At 42.6% G+C, this 25,262-nt stretch overlaps 3 protein-coding genes across 3 annotated transcripts; all 3 read left to right on the top strand.

The window, feature by feature from the left end:
- Positions 1-2,296: 2,296 nt before the first annotated feature.
- On the top strand, positions 2,297-5,670 carry fdx2 (ferredoxin 2). Its single transcript, XM_064960772.1, has 5 exons — positions 2,297-2,481; positions 3,075-3,126; positions 3,385-3,491; positions 3,843-3,930; positions 4,115-5,670. The coding sequence occupies exons 1-5, from the start codon at positions 2,304-2,306 to the stop codon at positions 4,269-4,271; spliced, it is 582 nt and encodes a 193-aa protein (XP_064816844.1). The 5' UTR covers positions 2,297-2,303; the 3' UTR covers positions 4,272-5,670.
- A 3,052-nt stretch (positions 5,671-8,722) lies between these two features.
- Positions 8,723-13,534, top strand: zglp1 (zinc finger GATA like protein 1). Its single transcript, XM_064960770.1, has 6 exons — positions 8,723-8,797; positions 8,875-9,999; positions 10,071-10,276; positions 10,480-10,658; positions 10,981-11,209; positions 12,902-13,534. The coding sequence occupies exons 1-6, from the start codon at positions 8,723-8,725 to the stop codon at positions 13,035-13,037; spliced, it is 1,950 nt and encodes a 649-aa protein (XP_064816842.1). The 3' UTR covers positions 13,038-13,534.
- Positions 13,535-15,095: 1,561 nt separating this feature from the next.
- LOC135533470 (forkhead box protein D2-like) lies at positions 15,096-17,334 on the top strand. Its single transcript, XM_064960771.1, has one exon. The coding sequence runs from the start codon at positions 15,199-15,201 to the stop codon at positions 16,201-16,203; it is 1,005 nt and encodes a 334-aa protein (XP_064816843.1). The 5' UTR covers positions 15,096-15,198; the 3' UTR covers positions 16,204-17,334.
- Positions 17,335-25,262: the final 7,928 nt, after the last annotated feature.

Below are 25,262 nucleotides of genomic sequence, written 5' to 3'. Positions count from 1 at the left end.
AAATGCCGACCGCATTATCAACCAAGAGAATTCTCTTCGATCATAATCATAGTCGAGTATATTCCGCCCCAAGCAGACACATCGACGGCCCTGAAAGAACTTCATTTGACTCTATGTAAACTGGAAACCATATATCCTGAGGCTGCATTTATTGTAGCTGGGGATTTTAACAAGGCTAATCTGAAAACAAGGCTTCCTAAATTCTATCAGCATATCGATTGCGCAACCCGGGCTGGCAAAACCCTGGATCATTGTTGTTCTAACTTCCGCAATGCATATAAGGCCCTCCCCCGCCCTCCTTTCGGAAAAGCTGACCACGACTCTATTTTGTTGCCCCCTGCCTATAGACCAAAACTAAAACAGGAAGCACCCGAGCTCAGGTCTGTTCAACGCTGATCCGACCAATCGGATTCCACGCTTCCAAGATTGCTTTGATCACTGGTATGATCACTGTATCACCGCCTGGTACGGAAACTGCTCCGCCCATAACCGTAAGGCTCTCCAGAGGGTAGTGAGGTCTGCACAACGCATCACTGGGGGCAAACTACCTGCCCACCAGGACACCTACACCACCCGATGTCACATGAAGGCCAAAAAGATCATCAAGGACAACAACCACCCGAGCCACTGCCTGTTCACCCTGCTATCATCCAGAAGGCGAGGTCAGTACAGGTGCATCAAAGCGGGGACCGAGAGACTGAAAAACACCTTCTATCTCAAGGCCATCAGACTGTTAAACAGCCCATCACTAACATTGAGTGGCTACTGCCAACATACTGACTCAACCCTAGCCACTTTAATAATGGAAAAATTGATGTAATAAAAGTATCACTAGCCACTTTTAACAATGCCACTTTATATAATGTTTACATACCCTACATTACTAATCTCATATGTATATACTGTACTCTATACCATCTACTGCATCTTGCCTATGCCGTTTGGCCATCACTCATTCATATATTTTTATGTACATATTCTTATTGATTCCTTTACACTTGTGTGTGTGTGTGTGTGTGTATAAGGTAGTTGTGAAATTGTTAGGTTAGATTACTTGTTAGATATTACTGCATGGCCGAAACTAGAAGCACAAGCATTTCGCTACACTCGCATTAACATCTGCTAACCATGTGTATGTGACAAATATAATTTGATTTGGTTTGATTTCCCTGTCCCAGAATCGCCCAGAATGCACCGGGCAGCCCATTGACGATGTATGGGCACCGTACACAATGGTCGTTAATACGATTCCAATCCAGTTTCCCATCTCCTTAAAAGTATCAATTCAATTCAAGGGGCTTTATTGGCATGGGAAGCATATGTTAACATTGCCAGAGCAAGTGAAATATATAATAAACAAAAGTGAAATAAACAATAAAAATGTACAGTTAACATTACACTCACAGAAGTTCCAAAAGAATAAAGACATTTCAAATGTCATATTATCTGTGTATACAGTGTTGTAACGATGTGCAAATAGTTAAAGAACAAAAGGGAAAATAAAAGAACATACAGCTGGGTTGTATTTACAATGGTGTTTGTTCTTCACTGGTTGCCCTTTTCTTGTGGTAACAGGTCACAAATATTTCTGCTGTGATGGCACACTGTGGTGTTTCACCGGGTAGATATGGGAGTTTATCAAAATTGGGTTTGTTTTCGAATTCTTTGTGGATCTGTGTCATCTGAGGGAAATATGTATCTCTAATATGTGTCTCTGACCACCCCTACACACGCATGGCTAGGCCTTACTCAATGTATGTTTAATTTTAAATATATATATATATTCAACATGAACTGAAAAGACAAAGGATAATGTTGTTTGTACCCATAAAACCCCAAACTACATAAAACAATAGAGCTCGAATTTGAGGCTTGCAGTATTTCATATTTCATTCGTTAACATTAATTAAGGTATCAGTACGCGCACTCCTTGGGGGTACATCCACATAGGATAAAGTAACCTAGTTGTTCTTTGATATTTTTATTTATTTATTTAACCTTTATTTAACTATATACAGACATTACAGATATACAGACATTGCAGACGAGAATTGTTGGTACACAAAGACTGAGATTTAAAAAAAATATTAATATATATATATATGCGAGCTCCAGAATTATGTTCTCTTTAGAATTTGTAATAAAGGCAAGTTAGACAAGTCAGACTAAAAATGGTTTTGTTCGATAAATGTGTGTTGCAACAGCGCTCTCTGCCGCTCAAATAACCGAAGACAGTCCAAACATGCGTATGTCATTGCTACTTTTTTATTGGCTTCTTTCATTCACGTGATCAAAACATAATCATGGCGGTCTCCGCTGGAGTTCGGTCGAGCGTGGGGCTGACTTTGAGACTTTCTAGAGTTATACCAGATTGTAGCACATGTCCTTTCAACAGGTTGAATAGTTATTTGAATGGTATAGCTAGTTCGTCGAATGTTGATCGTTTTCGGACGTTGAACCGACACTTGCAGACATCCAAAGGTGAGTTGATCGGTTGCTAACTATCGCAGCTACACTTGGATTATCTAACGTTAGCTAATTGTTCAGCTTCCATGAAACCAATTCATTTATATCAATTTAGTGATGGACAGCTGCTAACAAGTTAGTTATGTCTACGAACATCGTAACTAGGTACTATTAGTAAGGATCCCGAGTGGCGCAGTGGTCTAGGGCACTGCACTTTCGATGTTTGAGGTGTCACTACAGACACCCTGGTTCGATTCCAGGCTGTATCACAACCTGCCGTGACTGGGAATAGGGAGTCCCATAGGGCGGCGTACAATTGGCCCCGGGTCGTCGGGTGTTGGCCGTCATTGAAAATAATCAGTTTTTTTTTTTTTTTACTTACTTGCCTAGCTAAATAAAGGTGACATAAAATTGCACCCACATTGTGAATAACATAGCAAGACAATCATGGCATATGTTGCTAAGAATGTTTGATTAGTCGTGTAACTAATCTCCAAAGCTGCAAATTCCCTGTAACTAAGTTGGTCTCAAAGTCGTACTGTAAGTCAGACAAACCGTAAGAGGATATGGAACTGAACGTCAACGATGTCTTTATTTTCTTTGTGAAGGTCTGTACCACAGTGAGGCGGGTGCAAGTGCAGAAGACCCCCAAGAAGAGGTGTAAGTAACTACTTTGCCAGTGCATCGTTTAGCTAATTGATTGTTAGCTATTTATGTATTTGCAATTTCACTCCATGACAGTACATACTTGGTCAGGTTAGTAACCCTAACCCTTATGCAGACAAACTCAAGGGGATATATACATACTTTGTTACTGATTTTCCTTAATGTCATTTGAGTGCGTCATGCATTTATCACTTGCGTTGTCATTTTGTGAACTATGAGTTTTTAATATTGTTGTTTTTGGCCTGCTCTTAGGGTGAATGTGGTGTACATAGATAGATCAGGACAGAGGATTCCAGTGAAGGCCAAAGTGGGAGACAATGCAATGTACCTGGCCCATAGGCACAACATTGAACTGGAAGGTGAGTGCTAATAGGGTTTGTGATGACGTCCTGAGAGAATTCAGGTCAAAAGTTGGTGATTGATTTCTCCATTATTGTATTCATGAAAACTATTTTTTATTTTATTTAACTAGGCAAGTCAAATTCTTATTTTACAATGGTGGCCTACACCGGCCAAACCCGGACGGCGCTGGGCCAATTGTGCACCACTCTATAGGACTCCCAATCACGGCCAGTTGTGATACAGCCTGGATTCAAACCAGGGTGTCTGTAGTGACGCCTCTATCACTGAGACGCACTGCATTAGACCGCTGCGCCCGGGAGCCACACTTACATCTTGTTTCTTTCTTCCTGTCCATGCGTGATTTTAAGGAGCTTGCGAGGCATCACTAGCTTGCTCAACGTGCCACGTGTATGTGAACAGAGACCATGTCGATAAGCTACCAGAGCCTGACGAAAGGTATGAGATTGTTTTATTATAAGATATGCCATAGTCCATGAGAGCTCATGTCATTGCACGTCTTATGGTTGTACATTGCCCCTGTCAAATGCATACTATAAAGAACTAAACTTTTTTAATTGTCAACAAGACTCTTATAATGCAATGCAAATCAATGGCTTCAATTTGATTCTTCTCATCCCAGAGAGGATGACATGCTGGACATGGCCCCAGCGCTACAGGAGAACTCCAGACTTGGCTGTCAGATCATCCTCACCCAGGAGCTGGAGGGCATCGAGCTTACCCTGCCTAAGGTCACCAGGAACTTCTATGTGGATGGCCATGTTCCCAAGCCACACTGAGGACACTACACTCCACACTAGCACCCTACTTAGTGTGAAGCAATGTATTGGGCATGGATGCTTAAGTAGTATGGATGTTTACACTCCACACTAGCACCCTACTTAGTGTGAAGCAACGTATTGGGCATGCATTCTAAGTAGTATGCTAGTATGGATGTTGGAACACGGCCCCCTCAGGACTGAGTCGTAAGAGAGAAAGAGAGAGTCGCTTGAAGGATCCCTCCCAAGTCAAGAATGCTCTTACATATCCACATGACTGTGTGACCGAAGACAAAAGCTATATACCAGTCACTGGCTGCATTTAGACAGCGCCCCTGATGGGATTGGTCAAAAGACCAATTAGTGGAAAAAATATCAGAATTGGGCTGCCTGTGTAAACGCAGCCTCTGAAGTGTGTTTGTATTTGGCTCACACTGAAAGTAATGCTGATTGTGGAAGAGTTAGATGGTTTTCAGCATTCATGTATAAATATGTCATGTGTATCGAAGAGTTCTCAGGCCAAGATTGAGATGTCTATCAAACCGTTCAATGTCACAGACCGTTCTTTGTTTCATAGTAACCAGAGTCAGCATTTCAGAAAGGCCTGATGTCATTGCTACGCAAATAACTTTGTGTCCTTGAATAGAACATTCCATGTTACAACTCATTTACAAAGGTCAACATACACACATCTCAGGTGGAGCTTCCAAATAGTCTTGTCTCTACAATAACAGCACTCGCATACAGCTAATGAACAGGATGTTATGTCTACGTATACATAGTTTTCACCATTATATCTACTTTTGGCCAGTTTCTAGGAATTGTAATGTTGTGGGTGTGTGGTGACTAGTCAAGACCGTAACAAGCCCATCCACAACACTGAAGGGCCTTTCCCTACATCAAGCCTGTCAGGAATCATTAACCGTCTGATGTAGCACTTTTGCAGTGTGTTTTGTAAGCAGAGGGCAGCTTGAGATCGATTGGAATGGAAAGGGTTGTTAGATAACTGATGATGCCAAGGAGATACTTGGGCTGCATTCACACAGACAGCCTCATTTTGATATGTTTTCCAATCACAGATCTTTGCACATCAAAGCTGATCTGATTGGTCAAAATGCAGCCTAAACCATTTTAAATTGACAGGTGCATTTTGTCCAATTCCCAAGTCATTTCTGTTTCTGTCCATCCATACCCAGTAATGATTTGCCTTGTCAATTCACCGTTAGTCGTCTCATAACTGTCCATCAAAAAACACCTGTATCCAGTATGTTAGCTCCTTTATGAACCTGGAATGCTTTCACTTGTACTGTAATTAATGTCTGTCATACGCACAAATCGTGTAGGTGTATTATGTATATATGGTATATCTTAAATTTGCAAGTCTATTTTAGATTTGTGCAATAAAAATACCAAAAGTTTGTACTAGTCTGTCTTAAGCCCTATGCTTTTTAAAAACCACACTGAAGGCAATTGAACACCACAAGTGCAGTATTCAACACCAGTCCTGAGAGCAGTTTAAATTCTCAAAACCCAGGAAATGGAAACCAATTGCATAATCGACCAATTAGAAATATCATACAAGGGTCAAGAAAACCACCTCTGGCCCTTTGAGGACTGACTTTGAATACCACTGCTAAAATGGCTGCGTTTAGGCAGCCCAATTCAGATAATTGGTCTTTTGACCCATCACAGATCTTTTCCCGAGCTGCTCTGATGGGTCAAAACGCCAATTAGCGAAAAATGATCAGAATTGAGCTGCCTTTCTAAACAGCCAATGTGTCACTGCTAAATACTGATACATTGTATGTGTTTTGTGTGGGAGATCATTTTAAATGGTTCAAGATAAAGCATCGCAAGTCAAACTCAACAGTAGACCTACAATTTATACCAAGAACCTCACTTCACGTGTTTTGTAATGGATGACTATTCGTACAAAGCATTAGTAGCCTATTTACCTGTATGTAAAAACGTTTTATATATATACAGAAGAAACCGAGGCGCCACAAGGCCGACAATTCGGGGAAATCCAGAACGCAAATCACCCAACCCACACTTTTATGTGTTTATGCAGGTCAATCAACTTCAATCACAGACATCTGTGTCATCCTGTAGGCCCAACAACAAATGCATTGCGGTAACGTGACCATCAATTTCCTGAAGCTAGTGATCAAATTGGGGGAAATAACTTCTCATCTCCGTCAAGACAGATTCAGTGAGAAAACCAAGGGTGAGTCTGCATGTTGGCCCTGATCGCCTTGGTAAGAGACAACCGTGATCACCAACGTGATCAGGGCATTACATAAACGATTGAGCTCGATAGTTTCAATAACTATTTAATCCGATCGATCACAGGGATCTCATAATTCGATTTATTATTATTTTTTTTAAATACTTGATATTTTCCAAGGTAGGATGTGGCGATATTGTGTGGCAGAAAAGTTCGTATTCAAACGCACGGCCTCAGTGTGCCCTCAGACTGAACAGTGTGCTCGAGCAAGACGTGTCATCCTCATTCAGGACGTTAATCAAATAGTAGAATGCAGATGATTACGTTTTGAGGGGAAATTCATACAATTTGACAAAGTAAGTGTGTATCAATAGGCTATATCGTGTTAATGTCATTGTAGGCTTACTCATTATTTGCTAAAGGTTTGTTGGGCCATTAATTCTAGCTCTGCTCACGAAGCTAATTTGATTTTGACAGCTAATTCAGACTGTTCTAGAAGTTAAGAGTAGTAGGGTACTAATAGGCTACTTTACAATCTTTTTAGCTTGAATTATTATAGTATAATGAAATCAACTATCAAGTGTAATATTTTATTGTAATTTGTAAGTATTTGTTTTTATTTAGGAAGTGTGTGTGTGTGTACCGGTAAAAAGTTTTGAACACCTACTCATTCAAGTGTTTCTTTATTTTTTACTATTTTCTACATTGTAGAATAAAGTGAAGACATCAAAACTATGAAATGACACATTGAATTATGTAGTAACCCAAAAAGTCTTAAACAAATCAAAATATATTTGAAATTCTTCAAATAGCCACCCTTTGCATTGATGACAGCTTTGCTTGCACACTCTTGGCATTCTCTCAACCAGAGAGAATGCTTCATGAGGAATGCTTTTCCAACAGTCTTGAAGGAGTTCCCACATATGTTGAGCACTTGTTGGCTGCTTTTCCTTCACTCTGCGGTCCGACTCATCCCAAAACGTCTCAATTTGCAGAACTCCATCACTCTACTTCTTGGTCAAATAGCCCTTAAACACCCTGGAGGTGGGTGTCGTTGTCCTGTTGAAAAACAAACAATAGACCCCCTAAGTACAAACCAGATGGGATGGTGTATCACTGCAGAATGCTGTGGTAGCCATGCTGGTTAAGTGTGCCTTGAATTCTAAATAAATCAGTGTCACCAGCATAGCACCTATTCCTCCATACTTCACGTTGGGAACCACACAAGCGGAGATCATCCTTTTAACCTAGTCTATGTCTCAAAGACACGGCAGTTGGAACTAAAAAACTCAAATTTGGACTCATCAGCCCTAAGAACATATTTCCACCGGTCTAATGTCCATTGCTTGTGTTTCTTGGCCCAAGCAAGTCTTCTTATTATTGGTGGCCTTTAGTAGTGGTTTCTTGGCAGCAAATTCACCATGAAAATCTGATTCACGCAGTCTCCTCTGAACAGTTGATGTTGAGATGAGTCTGTGACTTGAACTCTGTGAAGCATTTATTTGGGCTGCAATCTGAGGTGCAGTTAACTCTAATGAGCTTATTCTCTGCAGCAGAGGTAACTCTGGGTCTTTCATGTGGAGGTCCTCATGAGAGCCAGTTTCATTATAATGCTTGATGGGTTTTTGTGACTGCACTTGACAAAACTTTCAAAGTTCTTGAACATATCCATATTGGTCTTCAAGTAATGATGGACTTTTGTTCCTCTTTGCTTATTTGAGCTATTTTGCCATAATATGGACTTGGTCTTTTACCAAATAGGGCAAGCTTCTGTATACAAACCCTACCTTGTCACAACACAACTGATTGGCTCAAAAGCATTAAGAACGAAAGAAATTCCGGAAATGAACTTTTAAGGCACACCTGTTAATTGAAATGCATTCCAGGTGACTACATCGTGAAGCTGGTTGAGAGACTGCCAATAGTGTGCAAAGCTGTCATCAAGGCAAAGGGTGGCTATTTGAAGAATCTCAAATATAAAATATATTTTGATATGTTTAACCCTTTGGTTACTACATGATTCCATATGTGTTATTTCATAGTTTTGATGTCTTCACTATTATTCTACGATGTAGAAAATATTAAAAATCAAGAAAAATCCTTGAATGAGTAGGTGTGTCCAAACTTTTTACTGGTACTGTGTTCAGCTGATAAATTAAAGTTAAACATTCAAACCTGTATTGTCACTTAATAGTGTAGGAAACACTTTCCAATTGTTTTCTTTCCACAATATGGGCACATCAACATGAGCACAGGAGCCATTTACAGACCAGGCAGCCAAGGGACCATGGAAGATCCGGACACCCAGGAGGGCCTGCAGGTGTGTGTGCTGTGCGTGAGGTGGGTCAATATCATCTCAGTGTGTGGTTGAGTCTTCTTTCTTTTATTTTTCTTCAGGTGACCCAGTCCACTATCCTCTACCTCATCCAAGAAGCCTCCAAGCTAGCAACTCCCTCCCCTGTCCACAACCGCTCCATAGACTCAAAGCCTAAGACTTTACCTGTATCAAATGAAAGGTCTAAAAAGAATCAAGTGTCTGATCATAGACCTTATCCTCCTCAGCACAATTCCTCTCTCGTGAGCCTTCATAACCAGCCAAAAGATGACTTAGAACAATGTAGGAGACATACAAACTCAGTCCTGCCCAGCCGTCATAGTAGCAGCAGTCCGTGGGAGTTGATGAGCCTGATCAACATGCAGTGTGAGAGACTCCTCCAGTCAGATGACCAAGAGGGAACCTCATCTAGGGCTCAGTTGGTTCCTATAGACTCTGACGATCATCCTCCTGAAGGTGTGGGGTACAGTAAGAACACTGTCCCTGTCTGCCCCACTCTAGTCAGTACCAGAGGGGATTCTCCCCATCAGCATGTCGGGTCCAGGGGAGAGATGGGGGAGTTGGGTGGAGGTGGTTATTGCTCACCCACATGTCCAGGTACCAGTTCTCAGACATCACCAGATGTCAATGGCAGCTACAAAACTAAACCTGGTGTGGGAGCTTCAGACTCTGAGGTTGTAAAGAACAAAGAAACAGGAGCCACATTTTGTCTTAACGGTGATGGATTGTCTGTGAGTGAAGAAAGCAGAAAGGTCCCCTGTGCCTTAGTCCAAGAAGACAACACAGTGAAGGAGGTCCGTCCTGAGGCGAAAGACGGGCTGTCAGTTAAACATCCGTCTGTGTCATATATAAACCTGTTTGGGCAAACGCTTGTCCACAAAGTAGCTACAATTCAGGATGCAGCAAGTCTGTCGTCTCCCTCCGTAGACACCATGACATGCTTACATCCAGGCCCAGAAGAGCTGAACCTTAACATGACCCTGGACTTCAACTCAAACATATGTTTTACCTTTGACCCCAAGGAAGACATGCCACCAGCCCCGAACTCCCCTTATAATACTATGTTGCTCATATTGAACAGTGAAGCAGGGTCTGTGATTGTGAACGCAAAGTCAGTACAAGATGGCAGTTTTGCAGGCGTCAAAGCCGAGCTCAACGAAAGATCCATGGAAGAGGACACAGACACAGTACAAGACACCAGTATTATTACAGACTCTCCGTTGGACCTCACCCAAAGGTGCAAGGCCTTGGAGGATGACATGGACACTATCCCCGCAGCCCCCAGTCTCCCTCTCCGTCTGACCCCATGTGGAGGTCCACCAAGGCCCCCAGGAAGCAGCTCCGTCCCAGCCGGAGTGTGGATGTTGGAGACCCAGACTTCCAGGGAGTGACGTTCCGGATGCAGACGGAGCTGGACGACAGCAGGGAGCAGTGTCGTCTTCTCATCACCTCCAAGAAGTACAGGTATGGTTGATGTCAGAGTGCTTTGCTCTTTCTCCCCATAACTCCAAAACATGTATTATATTATTTAGCGCTGCTGTAATTAAACGTATTATATGAAATTCAAGTTGTTTGTCACAAATTTCCCTATGCGGTATATTGTTGTAAAATATCTCACAATGTTCTCTACAAACTTGTGTGTGTGTGTGTGTGTGTGTGTGTCCTAGTGAAGAGCTCTCCAGTGGTCCGACCAGGAGGTCACTGAGAGCAGGCAGGTCCCGTTCATCCCAGAGTTCCATGAGGACCAGCAGCTCTGAAGAGAGCGACCCCTCCTCCAGTGACTACCAATCTCTATCACTCTTCACCAGGAGGGGGCGCCACTACTGCACAAAACAATACCAGCACCGTAGAAATAGGCAGAACACTACACTCTTAGAAAAAAGGGTTCATGAGAGGTTAATTGCAGGGACTGGATGTTTTGTGTAGAACTATTTCTACTCCAGTAATCCAGGAGGGGGTACCATTACAACACAAATCCAAACACTTTAACTAGAACCATAGACAGGTGGAATACATTTGATGAGGGGGAGTTTTAATGGAGGTATTTTGGGAAATGGCTGTGTAAACATCCTAAGACTTTAATGAGTAACGTGGTGTACAGTGTTGAGAGCAGGGTTGCGAGATCAGGTTGTGCTTTGGCACTCCCACTCACCGCAAAACCTAGAAAGAAAACCGAATGAGAGAGGAGCCGCATACTGAGTCATGGAAACATGTCATTTCATTATTCTACAACATATATTTAGGAGGATTAGGGCACAAGGCCTGTTTGTTTGTACTGATAGCCACTCCTTTCTCCCCATCAGAGAATAAGATCTGTGCCTCTTGCTGCACCATGAAGACTCCTCTGTGGCGAGATGCTGAGGATGGTACCCCGCTGTGTAACGCCTGTGGAATAAGGTGAGTCACGTTAAATACAGTGCATTATCAAACATATCGTCACGGCCCAGAGTTTCTCCTGGTCAGGTCACGTGGCCATGAACTCTGACCCTGTGGTTATAGTAAATGGTGACCGTGACGTAGATGGTTTGATGACCACAATATTGCATAACCCTGTATGTGAGCAGAATTAGAACTTGTAGGACACGTGAGGCCATCAATCACTGTGACCTACAGTTGAAGTTGGAAGTTTACATACACTTAGGTTGAAGTCATTAAAACTCGTTTTTCAACCACTCCACAAATTTCTTGTTAACAAACTAAAGTTTTGGCAAGTATGTTAGGACATCTACTTTGTGCATGACACAAGTCATTTTTCCAACAATTGTTTACAGACCGATTATTTCACTGTATCACAATTCCAGTGGGTCAGAAGTTTACATACACTAAGTTGACTGTGCCTTTATTACAGATTGGAAAATTCCATAAAATGATGTGATGGCTTTAGAAGTTTCTGATAGGTTAATTGGCATAATTTGAGTTAATTGGAGGTGTACCTGTGGCTGTATTACAAGGCCTACCTTCCAACGCAGTGCCTCTTTGCTTGACATCATGGGAAAATCAAAAGAAATCAGCCAAGAACTAAGATTTTTTTTGTAGACCTCCACAAGTCTGGTTCATCCTTGGGAGCAATTTCCAAATGCCTGAAGGTATAGTCCTATATCGGCATAACCTGAAAGGCCGCTCAGCAAGGAAGAAGCCACTGCTCCAAAACCGCCATTAAAAAAGCCAGACTACAGTTTGCAACTGCACATGGGGACAAAGATTGTACTTTTGAGAAATGTCCTCTTTCTCCTTTGGAGAAATGTCCTCTGGTCTGATGAAACAAACATGGAACTGTTTGGCCATAATGACCATCATTATGTTTGGAGGTAAAAGGGAGAGGTTTGCAAGCCGAAGAACACCATCCCATCCGTGAAGCACGGAGTTGGCAGCATCGTGTTGTGGAGGTGCTTTGCTTCAGGAGGGACAGGTGCACTTCACAAAGTAGATGTCATCATGAGGAAGGGAAATTATTTGGATATAAAGAAGCAACATCTCAAGACATCAGTCAGGAAGTTAAAGCTTGGTCGCAAATGGGTCTTCCAAATGGACAATGACCCCAAGAATACTTCCAAATTTGTGGCAAAATGGCTTAAGGACAACAAAGTCAAGGTATTGGAGTGGCTAGCTCAAAACCCTGACCTCAATCCTATAGTAAATGTGGGCAGAACTGAAAAAGTGTGTGCGAGCAAGGAGGCCTACAAACCTGACTCAGTTACACCAGCTCTGTCAGGAGGAACGGGCCAAAATTCACCCAACTTATTGTGGGAAGCTTGTGGAAGGCTACCCGAAATGTTTGACCCAAGTTAAACAATTTTAAAGGCAATGCTACCAAATACTAATTGAGTGTATGTAAACTTCTGACCCACTGGGAATGTGATGAAAGAAATAAAATCTGAAATAAATAATTATCTCTACTACTATTCTGACATTTCACATTCTTAAAATAAAGAGGTGATCCTAACTGACCTAAGACAGGGAATTTTTACTAGGATTAAATGTCATGAATTGTGAAACTGAGTTTAAATGTATTTGGCTAAGGTGTATGTAAACTTCCGACCTCAATTGTATATCCCCTGTTATTCTCCTCCATGTCTACTTACTCCTCAGGTATAAGAAGTACAAGGTACGCTGTCTGCAGTGTTGGCACATCCCTAGGAAGGAGGGCAACTCCAACTCACGCTGCTTCAAATGTGGAAACTTATCACGGCTGGCTACGTCCCACCGCAAGCATTCTGCCTTGTAGGGGAAGGGAACACACTTAGGCTTTGGCATGAGGTCCTAGACACTGATACCACAGACAGTCCCCCTCCAGGTACATGGTAATTGGCCACACCTCCTGACTTTGACTCTTGGAGTTGTTTGATAATTTATTACATCACATACTGTCATAGTGGGTCACAGTGTTGGCTGAGCCATGGTGAGTCACAGTTTGACGGGTATGGCTGCTTTTAGCACTAGCGTGCACTTGTCACTTTAGGAAGAAAGAGTGTTCTTCATTTGAAGTCTCCTGCTTGGAGGCTGTGTCTGACAATAGACTTTCTGTCTGAAATGACCCTGACAAAAGTAGTGCACTATACAGGGAATTGGGAGTCTCTGGCCAAAGGTAGTGCACTTTTGGGACTAAGGACCCATGGTTCTGGCCAAAGATGGTGCCCTGCTTTACTGGGAATAGGTAGCCATTTTGGACTGTTTTACTCCCCTTGTTTACTAGGCTTGACCTTGGTGCTATCCAGTTTGTATGTTACATTAAGTTCAATTAATTTGAGTGATATATTATCTGTTCTTGTTTAGTTTGTATTTGTTTTTTAAAATTAGTTTTTCTATTTGGTTGTTTCTGGACTGCCCTTAGCATTAACTGGCTGGATGAGAGATGAAGCAATTCTTTATCTTGACTGTTTCCTGGAAACAAATAAAAATAAACGTGTGTTAGTGTGTACTACACTTTTGGGTTTGGTGTGCATAAAATTTGTGTTAACATATCTTATTTGGTTTGTTTTCATTTAATCTCTCAACCCTCTGTGTGTGTGTGTGTGCCTACGACTTGGTCTAGAATGATGAATATGAATTGATGCGGAACCATATTCAAACTGATTTGTGAGAATTGCTTCAGGGATGTTTCTATGCATAAATTAAATGCAATTAGTGGGACTTTAAAGTGTATCAAAATAAGAAAGATGCCAGTTTAATATCAGACATTGCTGCAACAGGATTGAATACATGACCTGGCCTGTGCATTATTTTGTGCCTGTAGTGAAACGGCTCTTTTCTTTTGCCGATGTCTTTTTCAAATCAGAAAAGTGCATCATCCATTCTGAAATAATAACCACACAGTATGAGCCATGTGCTTGGCCATCCACTTGCGTTATCTGCTGGAAATATTGGAATTCTCATGAAGTATTTTAGTATAGACCAGTTTTAAATTAAAATCTGTCTACTGCTAGCTTGTCTTTCACATGTCTAGATAAGTGGCCTACCCTAATCATAACATTTAGTTAAATCATATTATTCGTTATAGCTGGCAATAAACAAAATGGAAAGAATGGCTAATACATGATGACTTTTAATTGATTATACAATATCGAGCTAGCTAGTGTCTTTAACACCCTTACAGTGTTTATGCATTACTGCAAAGAGACCACACGTAAAAGCGCAGCAGGTGTGCGTGCTCTGGCACCGAAGTCATTTTGTCCTTGCTCTCTAGTTCAGTGTTTCTTCATTCATTTCCCCTTTCAGAAAACAATACATTTTTAACCATATTTGACTCAAGTGAAATAAAAGCCATCATAAAAGGATGTTATGGATCGAGAACTGGGTAGGATTGGCATTTGTTGTGGGAGACCGATTCTATTCAAATGAAAGGCTGTATGTATTCAATAATGGTTTTACGGAGAATGGGATGTATTCTTGAGTCCTGTTATCTGTTAAACGTGTCGAAGGAAACTGACAATAGTTCACCCATCAAATTATTACAATCAGGCTTCTGATTTGAGTACAAAATGAATTTGTATTGAGTGTATGACAACAAGCCCCAAAGACTGTGTCCTAATGTGCCATTGTGTGTTGGACATAAAGTTGTCTAATGGCCTATGCTTTATTCCAAACGTTAGTTCTCCCCAAGATCAAAAACACGTTTTTAGGCCTAATGATTGTTGTGACTGCTTGTGATGGATGTTTACGTTAGTAAGTCTTTGTCGTAATTATTTCAGGACTGAGGAGGAAGAGCAGCAGGAGGAGGGGGGTGAAAAAGTATTTTGGTGCAGCTGGGTTTTCTTTTTTTTGTTAATGAAAAGCGAAAAGGCAGGAGGCAGGCCCGTCGCGTGTGTCGGCTCTGGCTGGTGTCCGACCCGAGGCTCATCATCTCGCCTGTTGGCGCATGCAGGTGGCACCGGACCCGCGAGAGGATTATGACCCTGGAAGGAGAGCTCGAACTCATGGAGAGGGCAGATGCCGACGTGGATGGAATAGGGAACAAAGCTACACGGAACCAGGGGTATGTATCTTTAACCAAAGAAGACGGGGCCGATTTGGAGCAGCAACGCGCTGCGTCCTTGTCTCCAAAACAGCCAGCGAAGGATACGGAGGATGAGGGTGATTTTACGCCGAACTGCACAGAGAGAATCGCTGCCTCGGTGAAACCTCCGTACTCCTACATCGCTCTTATCACCATGGCAATCCTCCAGAGCCCGAAGAAAAGACTGACTCTCTCGGAGATATGTGACTTCATCAGCCAGCGCTTCACGTATTACGGGGAGAGGTTCCCGGCGTGGCAGAACTCCATCCGCCACAACTTGTCCCTCAACGACTGCTTCGTCAAAATGCCCCGGGAGCCCGGTAACCCCGGGAAGGGGAACTACTGGACGTTAGACCCTATGTCGTCTCATATGTTCGAGAACGGGAGCTTCCTACGGAGGAGGAAACGTTTCAAACGGCAGAATTACCGATTTGGGATGATGGACACCCGGTGCCCGCTCGAGCGCTGCAGCGTGCTCCCTGGATTTTCCTTCTACGGGACGAACGGAATAGGGCCGTGTCATTTTCAGGTACCCGGTTTGGAATTGTACCATCACTTGGGCATCGAACATCATTCTGTTTCTAACCAAAGCATCCCACCAGTGAGCAGCATCTTGCCCGCGCTCTCCTCACTTTTATCAAGGAATTCGAACGTTGTCCAAAAGGCATTTCTTCCACATCCGTCTCTTACCTTTGAGAATTTCGAAACGACGCGCCGCTCAGCCTCCACAGTGGCCCAAGCTTTGGTCCCCGGATCTTCATTTCTGTCCCCGGCCTCGCTCCATTCAATGGGCGCTCCGCATCTCTGGAGCATTCATCCCGAGTACCACAAACTACGCTCTCTCCCCAACTCCAGCCGTATAGCAAATGAACTCTTGCAGCAACTTGGTGACAAATAGCTTAATCAATAGTGTTTTCTGTATTGACGAGGATTCATCAGGGAAAACCACCTTTCATAGATTTGTATCTATTCAATTAAACAAATGCTTCAAATGAAAAAAAATATATGTTTGGAAGATGTGTCAATTGAGTCAACATTTCTAACAATGTTAGTGGCCAACCCAAAAAATATGTTTTGCAATATAAATGTTTGAGGCCTATATTTTGTGTAAATAAGCACTTTATAATTAAATGTTTTCATTTGATTTACAACGACATTTGGCAACGTCATTAATTGTAATGTTGAAAACAACACTGAATTTTAAAAAAATCAAATTGAACATGTCAGATTTATTATACAACTTCTCTTGATTCACTAACACAGAACCTCTCCGAATTAGCCTAATCTCCCAAATGTGCCAATCTTGCCAGTGGCAAATGTAATCTCTATACTTTGACAATGTTATATTATGCCTTATTTATCTTTAAGGCGAAGTGTGTTTTCCAACACTGTGGAATCAAAAACACACAAAATATTTGGAGCGCAAACAATGTGGAGCCCTGAAACATAAAACCACAAGTTTTCAATAGCCTTTTATTTTGAAAGGTGCCTGGTCTTATTTTTGTTCAAGTTAACAATATTTGGTTTGATTGACTGGCGTTATAATTTTACAAATTATAATTTGAAAATGTTTCATTCAGTAGCTTAATTTCTGCTACATTTGGACATGCCTGCGTGGCAGAAAACATGAGCTTCACCTGCTTGGGCACGCGAGTGGAAACCGTTTAAATGTGACGACATCATTGAGTTTATTTTATTTTACTCTTCGTGTCAACGTGTGATTGATTTCCACATATATATATTTTTTTTTTAAATGTGTAATGTATATGCAAGATCTCACAGTGCACACACACATCTGCCCATTCTTCATCTCTCGCTCGAGTTTCTCTGTATGCGCGTGTGTGTGAATCGGTGCGTGTCCTGCACCCCTACATGTGTTAGAAGGCATTCCACAGTCAAAACGAACGCCTTCGTATTATAAAGGCCTACAGTTCCACATCCGGCACGCTAAATAAGTTATGAAACATCTGCTTGTTCTGTAATGTTGCTACACGATTAATCAGACGCATCTAGAGAGATCCAGCCTACATTAAACATCACATTGTTATATTGAGTGTAATGTGCATTTGTTTACTTCAATGTAGCCTATATTTGTCTGTGTCTATAGATTCTGTGCGCTGCATGGTTCGTTTTGTCTTGGACTTGGGCTATAGTGTTTACCATATGCCTGCCTCTCCGTTTCAGAAAGACCCATGTCAGCATTACTACACAGCTTTAACACACTCATATTACTCACTTTAGTTGAAACCATCAGTGGATGCAGCATAGGGATACTATTAATACATACATTTGTGGATGGGAGTCATTATTGAGTTTTGGGGATGGATGGACATGTGTTTTGGAGCATTTGATCTCCTGCTATAAATCCCAGTGTTATTGGATTGCTGAGCATCGGAACACACAAAACCTCTTCACTTTCCATCATTGGTCATCTATTTGAGCAGTTTGTTTTTCCTGGCACACACCATCATATTGGGCTTTTAAATCAATTATACCTTTTTCTCCTTCCCCCGTTCCCTTGCCTCTGTTTAACTGTTCTGTGTGTGTGTGTGTGTGTGTGTGTGTGTGTGCGCGCAGCACCCGTGCGCCCCATTAAAACTCAACTCTGCACAGTGTTTTAAAGGTCCCTGTGCGCGCATGGCGGGCGATATGAAGGAGTGTGTATTTGGAAAAGGGGACCCCCCTCGTGGCAACAGATGACAGTGACATATAGCAGGAGTGCCACCCAGAAGGCCTATGAGCTCACACTTCAGCCATGCATCCACAGAGAATGAGAGAGATGAAGGGAGGAAGGGATAGATGGTGAGAGAGAGAGAGAGAGAGAGAAAGTGTGTGCACGTGCACAAGTGTTTGTGTGGAGCTTCTGAGTTTCAGGAGAACAAGGACACAGATGATGGTGCCAGAAAGGAGTTTAGTAGAGGACAGGGAATCAAGTGAAGGAGAAAGAGGTGTTTGAAAAAGGGAAAATCTGAAGAGCAACAGAGAGAAAGAAGGTTTAACAATGGTGATGGTGGTGACAAAGAGTGGCTTTGATTTTACAGTCCGGTATTTACCCGGTTACTGAGAAATGACATCATAATTACCTATAATTACATTTGGATCTTTGTGTTTTACTGAAACAACCACTCCTATGTGCCGTACCAGGTAGTTTAGAACTCTTTGAAGTAAGTGCAAAAATTCCATTCTTACCACAGAAGTGTAAATAGGGACTGTCAAGTAAAATCCTTCCATCCTATTCTGTTGAAATAACTTTGACCGCAATGTTCTTACCCCAGGACCTGTATTCAAAAAGCATCTCAGAATAGAAGTGCTGATCTAGGATCAGGTCCCCCTTGTCCATATAATCTTATTCATTATGATATAAAAGGCGTGTTGCAACGGCAAAACTGATCCTACATCAGCACTCAGAGACATTTTACGAATATGGTCCCAGATTCTTTTCTATTACTTTTAGAGATGTGATGCACCGAATGTTTCCAATTATCTCATAGCTAGAAATAGGACCACAACAAAAGCAGGAAAAAATAAAAGTCCAAATAGCCCTATTTTCTCTGCTATGTTTAGCCTCGCTACGTGATGTCAGAGAAGACAGCCAGATGTCATGACTTCACCCTCACTCACCCCTTAACCGATCCAACACATATCAATCTGTGTGTGTGTGTGCGTGTGCACGCGCACACACACATCTCTACCACACATCAGTCACAAACCCCAGTTTCCAGGTCAACAAACAGCACCAGCCATTTACTTCTTAGAGGAAAGACAGATTGACCGAACTGATGGAAAGAAAAATGTAGGAAAAACCCCCAGATACTACCCAGGTCTAGTGTGATTTGTAGATGGAGGGGTATTTAGTTCGGATTAGCCTCTGATAGAAAAAAATGTTGACTTGGTGTTAGAAACACACACACAACTATACTGCTCTCCAAGGCAGGGTGGACTGGTGTGTATGTGTGTGTTGTGTCTCTGCTTCTCTTGCCTACTGCTTCCTTCTTCTCTCTTCTCTCCTTGTCTCCTGCTTATCTTTCTATCCAAACTCTCACCTTCTTGTCTTTTCTCAGCCCCCCCTCCTTTCTTTCTTTCTTTCTTTCTTTCTTTCTTTCTTTCTTTCTTTCTTTCTTTCTTTCTTTCTTTCTTTCTTTCTTTCTTTCTTTCTTTCTTTCTTTCTTCTCTCCTTCTCTCCTTCTCTCTCTCCTTCTCTCTCTCCTTCTCTCTCTCTCTCTCTCTCTCTCTCTCTCTCTCTCTCTCTCTCTCTCTCTCTCTCTCTCTCTCTCTCTCTCCCCCCCCTCCCTCCCTCCCTCCCTCCTCTGCCAGTCTGCCCTCCTGCTGTAGTTCATATCTGTATTCTAGGTGTATGCCACCCAGCCGTCTGTGTAGTGAATATGCTGTTCCTCCAGCCCAGTGCTAGATAGCTCACTGTGTTGGTGGTCCCTGGTGTAAGCTGCATCCTCCTCCTCTCCTGTTCCTTTTTTATATAGCAAACACAAAATGGTTCCTAATTCTCTGCTGCTGAAGGGTTGTTATTTGTGGCTTTTGGCTGGGGCAGCAGAGCCAGGCTTTTAATTAGAACAAGCTGCTGGATCTCCAGTTGTCTTTTCTTCCTTCGTGGCCTGAAGGACTCTCACTCCAGATCTGGAATAGTACAGAACAATTCATTAGGTTCTCAGACACTTAGGGTGGTTGTGATCTGCCTGGGTGGAACCTGTTGATGTATGAGATTGAGTCCACACTTTATTTGGATCGTCCAGATAGTCCCTCTGTCGATGCTCTAGAGGTTGTCTTACTATCAACAAGCTATCCGTTGATAAGCAACTGCTTGCTAAGGTTAGGTTTAGAATAGGGATTAGGGTAAGGGTTAAGTTTAGGGTTAGGATAAGGGTTAAGGTTAGAGCTAGGCTTAGGGTTAGTAGATAGTCTGTAGACTATCAGTTACATTTCAACTATCCAAATAAAGTGTTACCGAGATTGAAGCAGGCTAGTGGTGGTCTCCTGTACCTAGGGTTATGGGTTAGAACGAGGGAGGGAAGGAGGAAGAGAGAGGGGGGGGATGAAAATCTATGTTCCGGATCGTTTGGGGGCTGGACAGACAGCGCTTTTCTGTGTGTCGTCCTACAGCCCATAATTTCATAAATATACCCCTGCCATCCCTAAGTCGCTCTGGATAAGAGCGTCTGCCAAATGACTTAAATGTAAATGTCTACCTCTCTCTTTCTCCTCTCCCTGCTCTGTGTCCAGCTCTGCCTCTAGTGCTCATAAAACCAGGGCTGACAGGTGCTGGAGACCCAAAGCAGGACTGAGGGAGAGAGAGAGAAGGAAAAGGAGTGCTTTTACAGTGTTTTAATTGTAGACGCTCCAGTGGAGGGTGAGTTCAGACAGGGCAACACAGTGCTACAGATCTAGGATCAGCTTCACTCCCCAAGTCCTAACCTGACCTCCATACCTGAACCACATTTCCTCAACCCCGAGAGGGGGAGAGGTAGGGGGAGAAAGGGCGAGTCAGCCAGACCAGTGGGGGAGGGAACGACAGTGTCAATGGTAGCTTTGTTATTTTAGAGGAGGACTCGTTACTCCCACCCTCTCCTCCTTCCCCCCTTCTCCAGCCTTGTGGGTCCAGCCAGTTACACAGATGGGAGCGGGGGGATTGCTAGGATGTTTTCCAGGGTCGTATTGACGATCCCACATACCGCACTGCCAGACCACCCTGGTGGAATTATTATTTGGTCTAGTAAACGTGCATGAAGAGATTCTCTCTCTCTCTCTCCTTTCCAATGTTCATATTATATTCACTGATAGTTTGCCTGGTTTCACAGCTGTCACACCACTCATTTAGCTACAGTAGGCCTAGCATCATTAGTTACAGTAGGCCTAGCATCATTAGCTACAGTAGGCCTAGCATCATTAGTTACAGTAGGCCTAGCATCATTAGCTACAGTAGGCCTAGCATCATTAGCGACAGTAGGCCTAGCATCATTAGTTACAGTAGGCCTAGCATCATTAGCTACAGTAGGCCTAGCATCATTAGCTACAGTAGGCCTAGCATCATTAGCGACAGTAGGCCTAGCATCATTAGCTACAGTAGGCCTAGCATCATTAGCTACAGTAGGCCTAGCATCATTAGTTACAGTAGGCCTAGCATCATTAGCTACAGTAGGCCTAGCATCATTAGCGACAGTAGGCCTAGCATCATTAGTTACAGTAGGCCTAGCATCATTAGCTACAGTAGGCCTAGCATCATTAGCTACAGTAGGCCTAGCATCATTAGCGACAGTAGGCCTAGCATCATTAGTTACAGTAGGCCTAGCATCATTAGCAACAGTAGGCCTAGCATCATTAGTTACAGTAGGCCTAGCATCATTAGCTACAGTAAGCCTAGCATCATTAGTTACAGTAGGCCTAGCATCATTAGTTACAGTAGGCCTGGCATCATTAGCAACAGTAGGCCTAGCATCATTAGTTACAGTAGGCCTAGCATCATTAGCTACAGTAGGCCTAGCATCATTAGTTACAGTAGGCCTGGCATCATTAGCAACAGTAGGCCTAGCATCATTAGTTACAGTAGGCCTAGCATCATTAGTTACAGTAGGCCTAGCATCATTTGCGACAGTAGGCCTAGCATCATTAGTTACAGTAGGCCTAGCATCATTAGTCACAGTAGGCCTGGCATCATTAGCAACAGTAGGCCTAGCATCATTAGTTACAGTAGGCCTAGCATCATTAGCTACAGTAGGCCTAGCATCATTAGTTACAGTAGGCCTAGCATCATTAGTTACAGTAGGCCTAGCATCATTAGCGACAGTAGGCCTAGCATCATTAGTTACAGTAGGCCTAGCATCATTAGTTACAGTAGGCCTAGCATCATTAGCTACAGTAGGCCTAGCATCATTAGCTACAGTAAGCCTAGCATCATTAGTTACAGTAGGCCTAATTAGTGGCATCATTTTTGGAATACAGAATGCATTGCTGGTATTTGTATTTGTGTAATGACCGATGCTGGAGATAACAAAACAGGAACAGCGTCAGCACACGGGTAAACAACGACAAACGACAATTCATGTTGAAGTAGGGAACAGAGCGGGGAACCAGACAGATACAGTATATGGGAGGTAATGACAGAGGTGATTGAGTCCAGGTGAGTCCAATAATCACTGATGCGCGTGATGTGTGGAAGGCAAGTGTGCGTAATGATGGTGACAGGAATGCGTAATGCTGGGGAGCCTGGCACCTTCGAGTGCCAGGGAGGGGGAGCGGGGGCAGGCATGACAATCTGTATTTATTATGGATCCCCATTACTCTTCCTGGGATCCCCATTACTCTTCCTGGGGTCCAGCAAAATTAAGGCAGTTTATACAATTTTAAAAACATTACAATACATTCACAGATTTCACAACACACTGTGTACTCTAAGGCCACTGTTCCACCGCTACCACATATCTACAGTACTAAATCCATGTGTATGTGTGTGTATAATGCAAATGTTATCGTGTGTGTGTACATGTGTCTGTGCCTATGTTTCTGTTGCTTCACAGTCCCTTCACAGTGGTAATATACTGGACCTGTATGTACAGCGTGGTAATATACTGGACCTGTATGTACAGCGTGGTAATAAACTGGACCTGTATGTACAGCGTAGTAATATAATGGACCTGTATGTACAGCGTAGTCATAAACTGGACCTGTATGTACAGCGTGGTAATATAATGGACCTGTATGTACAGCGTGGTAATGTAATGGACCTGTATGTACAGCGTAGTCAAAAACTGGACCTGTATGTGCAGCGTGGTAATAAACTGGACCTGTATGTACAATGTTGTAATAAACTGGACCTGTATGTACAGTGTGGTAATAAACTGGACCTGTATGTACAGCGTAGTAATATAATGGACCTGTATGTACAGCGTAGTCATGAACTGGACCTGTATGTACAGCGTGGTAATAAAATGGACCTGTATGTACAGTGTGGTAATATAATGGACCTGTATGTACAGTGTGGTAATATAATGGACCTGTATGTACAGCGTGGTTAATAAACTGGACCTGTATGTACAGCGTAGTAATAAACTGGACCTGTGTGTACAGCGTGGTAATATACTGGACCTGTATGTATAGCGTGGTAATAAACTGGACCTGTATGTACAGCGTAGTAATATAATGGACCTGTATGTACAGCGTGGTTAATAAACTGGACCTGTATGTACAGCGTAGTAATAAACTGGACCTGTGTGTACAGCGTGGTAATATACTGGACCTGTATGTACAGCGTGGTAATATACTGGACCTGTATGTGCAGCATGGTAATAAACTGGATCTGTATGTACAGCGTAGTAATATACTGGACCTGTATGTACAGCATGGTAATAAACTGGATCTGTATGTACAGCGTAGTAATATACTGGACCTGTATGTACAGCATGGTAATAAACTGGATCTGTATGTACAGCGTAGTAATATACTGGACCTGTATGTGCAGCATGGTAATATAATGGATCTGTATGTACAGCATGTGTGTAACTTAGACCATAAGTCAACTTTGCAGCACATCTCAACAAACACAAAGTTGTCATAAAGGGCAGATATTTAAAACACGCTATAGAGTTGACAGATGGGCCTCAGATCATAAGAAGAGTTGCTACATTATAAGAAGTGTTGCTACATTATAAGAAGAGTTGCTCCATTCTAAGTCACGCAGAACTCCCCCACGCACCGCCAATCCATCTGTCAATCAAAAGGCATGACTAGGAATCACACACACACACACACACACACACACACACACACACACACACACACACACACACACACACACACACACACACACACACACACACACAACCCTGAAATGAAACCACTTGCACCGCATTGTAATTTGACTCATGTGATTATAACCCTGCTACAAGTCTGGTCTCCATATGGTCATTCAATACAATCCATTCAGGCTCTTATGTCTTTCAACTCGGCTCATGTGTTGTGTTTTGTGAAAGTCAGGCTTTTCTCTCTCTCTCTGGTTTCCCCCTTTTCTTGTATTTCCTAGTGTGTGAAGTGCATCCCAGCTCTGTCTGGTTGCTGACTGACAGTGGTCTACTTAGCTGAGTTTTTGCTGTGCTTGAGTAAAGCAGGGCAGGACTAAGGCTCAGAGGCCTGTATTGAGCCTGTACAGATGACTCAAGACTCATATTCAATAGTTTATGAAGTGGGCTGTCATTTATATAATGTATCACAGACTCCATACATTTTATTTACATCATATCTACATTTACATTTACATCAGCAGATGTCACAAAGTGCTGTACAGAAACCCAGCCAAAAACCCCGATGAGCAAACAATGCAGATGTAGAAGCACGCTGGCTATGAAAAAGTCTGACGTTTTTCCTAGCCACCATTCATCTAACGCATTCAACTTTGCTTTGTGGAGGTCTGTTCTCTTCCCTGGTTAGTCACTCAAAAAGGGGATGGAAAGGTGTTGTTTTACAGCCCTCTTATACAGCCTGAGCAGAAACAACACCCCATTACGAGGCCAACGTGAATAAAACTAATAGCACCCTATAACCAAGAACATCACCACATATAACCTTTAATAGTTACAGGTAACACACACCTTCCTGGCTGTGTGTGTGTGTGTGTGTGCGTATGTGTATGGACGCTTGTGTGTACGTGTGTGTATGTGTACATGTAGAGAGATATGAATAGGGATAGTGTATGGGGTTAGAGGGTAATCCATGATGTTTTATTTTCTCTGCATACCGGTGGAACTAAATCTCATTATGAGTACAAGTTATTTATTGGGTTGTTTCAGCCAACTATGAGAAACATGTGGAAATGAAAAATGTTTTATAAATAAAGTTATTAACCTTTGTCTCAATGCATGCCAGAGCCTTGTATGGGCCGCTGCACTGCACACACACACACACACACACACACACACACACACACACACACACACACACACACACACACACACA

This window comes from Oncorhynchus masou, unplaced genomic scaffold, assembly GCF_036934945.1.
Source record: "Oncorhynchus masou masou isolate Uvic2021 unplaced genomic scaffold, UVic_Omas_1.1 unplaced_scaffold_2390, whole genome shotgun sequence".
Lineage (NCBI taxonomy): Eukaryota > Metazoa > Chordata > Actinopteri > Salmoniformes > Salmonidae > Oncorhynchus > Oncorhynchus masou.
Note: the sequence above shows the minus strand (reverse complement) of the source record. Positions and strands in the feature narration are given on the sequence as shown.